This window comes from Zeugodacus cucurbitae, chromosome 4 (genome assembly GCF_028554725.1).
Source record: "Zeugodacus cucurbitae isolate PBARC_wt_2022May chromosome 4, idZeuCucr1.2, whole genome shotgun sequence".
NCBI lineage: Eukaryota > Metazoa > Arthropoda > Insecta > Diptera > Tephritidae > Zeugodacus > Zeugodacus cucurbitae.
The window spans coordinates 24,766,997-24,773,861 of record NC_071669.1 but is presented as its reverse complement, the minus strand read 5'-3'; the positions used below and the strand labels follow the sequence as shown (position 1 = coordinate 24,773,861).

At 45.0% G+C, this 6,865-nt stretch overlaps 2 protein-coding genes across 2 annotated transcripts; both read right to left on the bottom strand.

Annotated features, from left to right (window-relative positions):
• Positions 1-375: 375 nt before the first annotated feature.
• LOC128921440 (uncharacterized) lies at positions 376-2,022 on the bottom strand. The gene is made up of 2 exons (XM_054229153.1): positions 1,273-2,022; positions 376-537 (listed from the first exon to the last, which is right to left on the bottom strand). The coding sequence occupies exons 1-2, from the start codon at positions 1,837-1,839 to the stop codon at positions 376-378; spliced, it is 729 nt and encodes a 242-aa protein (XP_054085128.1). The 5' UTR covers positions 1,840-2,022.
• Positions 2,023-4,007: 1,985 nt separating this feature from the next.
• Positions 4,008-5,767, bottom strand: LOC128921439 (uncharacterized). Its single transcript, XM_054229152.1, has 2 exons — positions 4,465-5,767; positions 4,008-4,169 (listed from the first exon to the last, which is right to left on the bottom strand). The coding sequence occupies exons 1-2, from the start codon at positions 5,698-5,700 to the stop codon at positions 4,008-4,010; spliced, it is 1,398 nt and encodes a 465-aa protein (XP_054085127.1). The 5' UTR covers positions 5,701-5,767.
• Between the last annotated feature and the right edge of the window lie 1,098 nt (positions 5,768-6,865).

Sequence of the window (6,865 nt, the reverse complement as noted above, 5' to 3'; positions counted from 1 at the left end):
GATGATCGCCAGAATTCTGGGGTTATTGATCGACGTGACCGTGGCGGTTTGTTGGTCCGCGGTTGTTGGCGTGCACTGCGATTGCGTGGGGCAGGTTGTCGCCCGACGACGGATCTGGTGATGCGGTGCAGCAACGTATGATGCGATCGCATACATACCATGCACCTATTACTGGATGTGCAGTCCTGCGTTGCATGGGTGCGCGTAAGGCAGTTTAGACAATGGCCATGGGCCTGGGCGACCTGCTGACGTTGCGGAGGCGGCATCCCCTTAAAAATGGTGCAATGTTGCAACCGGTGCGGGCGGCAACATAGGGGACATCGCATGCGGTGAGGTTCAATCGGCGGTGTTGGTGACGTCGATGGTGGCAGCGTGTCACTTCGATGGATCATTGGTGTGGTTTGTGCCCGGGTTCGGGCCGCGGTTGCTGCAATGGTAGTTCGAGGCGTTGCGATTGGGGTAGTCCCAGATCGTGGAATGGTGACCGTCGAACGCACGGTTTTCGTTGGTGGGGATATCATATCCACGTCCATATTGCTGTGTATGGAAAACAATTACATTAGATACAATTTAATGATCTATCTGAACATTGCGCCGGTGGCAGTAGTGTGTCGTCATTTAATCGTCCTTAGGTAGGCAGGTTTTGGGTTTTATTTAATTTTCTTATTTACGGTTCTTTATCGGTTCTTTGGTAGGTATATATTCTTGTTTCATATATAAATTCGATCGGTTGGGTTACGTTTCGGTATTATCAGCGGTTGGTAAAAAACATAGCTTAACGAGCGGTCTGGTTAGTATTCCGGCTTGCGTGCGGAGATCAACTACGCGTATATGACCGTCGGAGCCGTAATAAAGTTTCTTTATGCGACCTAGTCGCCATTCCGTAGGGGGTAGACATTCATCATGAATGAGGACACAGTCTCTAAGCTTTGGCGTCTGTTGTGCTGTTTTCCAGCGGTAGCTCTTGTGGAGGTCCTTTATATAATCTTCTTTCCATCGACGGCTAAAATTGTGATGGAGAATTTTAATTCTTTCCCATCTATTTATTAAGGATAGCGACGCCACGCTTGGCTCAGGTGTGGCCAAGATGGGTGCTCCTTTAAGAAAATGCCCTGGAGTTAAGGCTGTGAGATCGGAGGGATCTTGCGAGAGTGCAGTAAGAGGCCGTGAATTGAGAACGGCTTCAATTTTAGTTAGTAATGTTGCAAATTCTTCATAGTTGAATTTATGGTTGCCAGCTATTTTTTTGAAGTGGGATTTAAAGCTTTTTACTGCGGATTTCCATAAACCTCCCATGTGTGGAGCGCTTGGGGGAATGAATTGCCAATTGATGCCTTGGGGAGCATATTTCTGTACAATTTCAGGTGAGACTTGTTGTATAAATTCCACAAATTGTCTTTCAGTGGCTCTTTGAGCCCCTATAAACGTTTTGCCATTATCGCTCATGATTTTGGAGGGAAAACCACGACGTCCGACAAAGCGAGCAAATGCCGCGAGAAAAGCCTCTGTCGTCAGATTCGTGCATAGCTCAAGGTGTACTGCTTTTGTCGTAAAACAGACAAAAACAGCCACATAGCCTTTCATGAGGGTGGGAGATCTTAGCATGGACGCCTTTATCTGAAAAGGCCCTGCAAAATCGACACCTGTGATAGTGAAGGGCAGAGCGAAATTGCAGCGTTCCGGTGGAATTGCTGCCATAATCTGTGTTCGCATTTTCTGCTTATGCATAGTGCAGATCTTGCACATGAAGATGCATTTCTTTATTTTTGGCTTAAGACGGGGAATATAGTACTCTTGACGGACTATCTGTTGCATGAGGCGATGTTCGGCGTGTAGCATCAGAATGTGGATATAATGAAGAAAGAGTGTGGTAAATGGAGACCTCTCTGGTATGATTATCGGGTGGCGTTCATTGTATGTTAGGCTTGAGTTTGCAAGCCGACCATTCGCTCTAAGAAGACCTTTCGTGTCTAGGAAAGGATTTAGAACTAAGAGTGAACTTTTTCGATCAATGGGATTTGATTCTCTCAATAATGTTATTTCGCGGCTGAAGTAGCGCATTTGAGTCGATGCGATAAGAGCGACCTTTGCTTTTTGTAAGTCACAGTGCGTCAATGTTCCGCATTGAGAGTATGTTGCTCCTTTAATTCTAATTTTGAGCCGTTCTACGAATTTGAACATATAGGCGACTACTCTGAGTGCCCTTGGGAACGATGAGAACCGTTCAAGGATGTCATTATCATCCAGTGTGGTATGATAAGTGGCGATTTTGCGACCTTCTGGGGCAAGTGTGTTGCGCATAGGCGATTGTGGCCAAGAATCGTGAGATTCTGTTAACCATCGGGGGCCATTCCACCAGAGGGTGGTGGTGGCGAGATGCAGAGGTTTGCATCCTCTTGTCCCTAGATCAGCAGGATTGTCAGCGCTGGCTACGTGTCGCCAAGTGGCTGATCCTACTAGGTCAAGTATTTGAGATGTTCGGTTAGAAATATACGTTTTCCACGCATGGGGTGGTTTTTCTAACCAAGCTAGAACTATTTCGGAATCGGACCAGAGATATAATTTATTTATTGCCATGTTTAAATGGGTATGTACCACGGATACTAGTTTGGCTAGTAGCAGTGCGCCACAGAGTTCTAGTCGTGGTAGACTTAGTGTTTTTAGAGGAGCAACTTTTGCTTTTGCTACTAGTAGGTGACATGTAGTTGCTATATCGCTTTGTGTGCGCACATATATAGTGGCACAATATGCCTTTTCAGAGGCGTCGCAAAAGCCATGTAGTTCGATTTTGTATTCGGGGGAATAGTGTACCCACCGTGGTATTTGTATCTGAGAAATGTCGTTCAGATTATTAGCAAACTGGGACCATTTTTCTAAGCGAATAGGTTTCACTTGTTCGTCCCAATCGGTTCCGTCTAGCCACAATTCTTGAATTAGGATTTTCGCTTGTATCATAATTGGCGAAAGCCATCCTGCGGGGTCGAAAAGTTTTGCCACAGAGGACAAAATTTGTCTTTTTGTTATGGCGGATATTGCGGAAATTGACTCTGTAGTATATGAAAACTTATCAGATATCGCATTCCATTGGATGCCTAGTGTCCGGCTCGAAGGACCATATAGTGAACTCGTCACTTACCACTTGTTCCTTTTTTCCACAACACTAATTGAAAAAAAATTTATTTACGATTAATAACAATTTTTATTTTACAATAAATTTGAGTTCACAGGAGTTGATATATTGAATTAGATATTAAATAAGGGTAATTAAAAAACCACGACGAAGTCTACGGCGATGTTGCTTTACTCGGAGTCGATAGCAAAAAGCTGGTTCTTTTTTGATCGTTGATCCTTTTTGTTAACGTAAAAGTCTCCAGTTTGATGTTCTCAAGTTGGTGTGTGTTTGTGTGTGTTGATGTGTAAAGTTCTCGTGAGAGATGTATGCGTGTGTGTTAATGTGGACGGTAGGTGATGCTATGGTGAGTATGGTAGACGGGGCCGATGCTCATTTATACATCCTGCCCCCCTAGGCGAATATTTAGCCTAGGAGTCTTTGGAGTTGTTGCAACGTGGCAACTACGTTGCTGAGGCCGGTTGAACGGCGGGAATTAGCTCGCGCCTGACGGCGTTGTGGTGATGATCGCCAGAATTCTGGGGTTATTGATCGACGTGACCGTGGCGGTTTGTTGGTCCGCGGTTGTTGGCGTGCACTGCGATTGCGTGGGGCAGGTTGTCGCCCGACGACGGATCTGGTGATGCGGTGCAGCAACGTATGATGCGATCGCATACATACCATGCACCTATTACTGGATGTGCAGTCCTGCGTTGCATGGGTGCGCGTAAGGCAGTTTAGACAATGGCCATGGGCCTGGGCGACCTGCTGACGTTGCGGAGGCGGCATCCCCTTAAAAATGGTGCAATGTTGCAACCGGTGCGGGCGGCAACATAGGGGACATCGCATGCGGTGAGGTTCAATCGGCGGTGTTGGTGACGTCGATGGTGGCAGCGTGTCACTTCGATGGATCATTGGTGTGGTTTGTGCCCGGGTTCGGGCCGCGGTTGCTGCAATGGTAGTTCGAGGCGTTGCGATTGGGGTAGTCCCAGATCGTGGAATGGTGACCGTCGAACGCACGGTTTTCGTTGGTGGGGATATCATATCCACGTCCATATTGCTGTGTATGGAAAACAATTACATTAGATACAATTTAATGATTAAAGATCTATCTGAACATTGCGCCGGTGGCAGTAGTGTGTCGTCATTTAATCGTCCTTAGGTAGGCAGGTTTTGGGTTTTATTTAATTTTCTTATTTACGGTTCTTTATCGGTTCTTTGGTAGGTATATATTCTTGTTTCATATATAAATTCGATCGGTTGGGTTACGTTTCGGTATTATCAGCGGTTGGTAAAAAACATAGCTTAACGAGCGGTCTGGTTAGTATTCCGGCTTGCGTGCGGAGATCAACTACGCGTATATGACCGTCGGAGCCGTAATAAAGTTTCTTTATGCGACCTAGTCGCCATTCCGTAGGGGGTAGACATTCATCATGAATGAGGACACAGTCTCTAAGCTTTGGCGTCTGTTGTGCTGTTTTCCAGCGGTAGCTCTTGTGGAGGTCCTTTATATAATCTTCTTTCCATCGACGGCTAAAATTGTGATGGAGAATTTTAATTCTTTCCCATCTATTTATTAAGGATAGCGACGCCACGCTTGGCTCAGGTGTGGCCAAGATGGGTGCTCCTTTAAGAAAATGCCCTGGAGTTAAGGCTGTGAGATCGGAGGGATCTTGCGAGAGTGCAGTAAGAGGCCGTGAATTGAGAACGGCTTCAATTTTAGTTAGTAATGTTGCAAATTCTTCATAGTTGAATTTATGGTTGCCAGCTATTTTTTTGAAGTGGGATTTAAAGCTTTTTACAGCGGATTCCCATAAACCTCCCATGTGTGGAGCGCTTGGGGGAATGAATTGCCAATTGATGCCTTGGGGAGCATATTTCTGTACAATTTCAGGTGAGACTTGTTGTATAAATTCCACAAATTGTCTTTCAGTGGCTCTTTGAGCCCCTATAAACGTTTTGCCATTATCGCTCATGATTTTGGAGGGAAAACCACGACGTCCGACAAAGCGAGCAAATGCCGCGAGAAAAGCCTCTGTCGTCAGATTCGTGCATAGCTCAAGGTGTACTGCTTTTGTCGTAAAACAGACAAAAACAGCCACATAGCCTTTCATGAGGGTGGGAGATCTTAGCATGGACGCCTTTATCTGAAAAGGCCCTGCAAAATCGACACCTGTGATAGTGAAGGGCAGAGCGAAATTGCAGCGTTCCGGTGGAATTGCTGCCATAATCTGTGTTCGCATTTTCTGCTTATGCATAGTGCAGATCTTGCACATGAAGATGCATTTCTTTATTTTTGGCTTAAGACGGGGAATATAGTACTCTTGACGGACTATCTGTTGCATGAGGCGATGTTCGGCGTGTAGCATCAGAATGTGGATATAATGAAGAAAGAGTGTGGTAAATGGAGACCTGTCTGGTATGATTATCGGGTGGCGTTCATTGTATGTTAGGCTTGAGTTTGCAAGCCGACCATTCGCTCTAAGAAGACCTTTCGTGTCTAGGAAAGGATTTAGAACTAAGAGTGAACTTTTTCGATCAATGGGATTTGATTCTCTCAATAATGTTATTTCGCGGCTGAAGTAGCGCATTTGAGTCGATGCGATAAGAGCGACCTTTGCTTTTTGTAAGTCACAGTGCGTCAATGTTCCGCATTGAGAGTATGTTGCTCCTTTAATTCTAATTTTGAGCCGTTCTACGAATTTGAACATATAGGCGACTACTCTGAGTGCCCTTGGGAACGATGAGAACCGTTCAAGGATGTCATTATCATCCAGTGTGGTATGATAAGTGGCGATTTTGCGACCTTCTGGGGCAAGTATGTTGCGCATAGGCGATTGTGGCCAAGAATCGTGAGATTCTGTTAACCATCGGGGGCCATTCCACCAGAGGGTGGTGGTGGCGAGATGCAGAGGTTTGCATCCTCTTGTCCCTAGATCAGCAGGATTGTCAGCGCTGGCTACGTGTCGCCAAGTGGCTGATCCTACTAGGTCAAGTATTTGAGATGTTCGGTTAGAAATATACGTTTTCCACGCATGGGGTGGTTTTTCTAACCAAGCTAGAACTATTTCGGAATCGGACCAGAGATATAATTTATTTATTGCCATGTTTAAATGGGTATGTACCACGGATACTAGTTTGGCTAGTAGCAGTGCGCCACAGAGTTCTAGTCGTGGTAGACTTAGTGTTTTTAGAGGAGCAACTTTTGCTTTTGCTACTAGTAGGTGACATGTAGTTGCTATATCGCTTTGTGTGCGCACATATATAGTGGCACAATATGCCTTTTCAGAGGCGTCGCAAAAGCCATGTAGTTCGATTTTGTATTCGGGGGAATAGTGTACCCACCGTGGTATTTGTATCTGAGAAATGTCGTTCAGATTATTAGCAAACTGGGACCATTTTTCTAAGCGAATAGGTTTCACTTGTTCGTCCCAATCGGTTCCGTCTAGCCACAATTCTTGAATTAGGATTTTCGCTTGTATCATAATTGGCGAAAGCCATCCTGCGGGGTCGAAAAGTTTTGCCACAGAGGACAAAATTTGTCTTTTTGTTATGGCGGATATTGCGGAAATTGACTCTGTAGTATATGAAAACTTATCAGATATCGCATTCCATTGGATGCCTAGTGTCCGGCTCGAAGGACCATATAGTGAACTCGTCACTTACCACTTGTTCCTTTTTTCCACAACACTAATTGAAAAAAAATTTATTTACGATTAATAACAATTTTTATTTTACAATAAATTTGAGTTCACA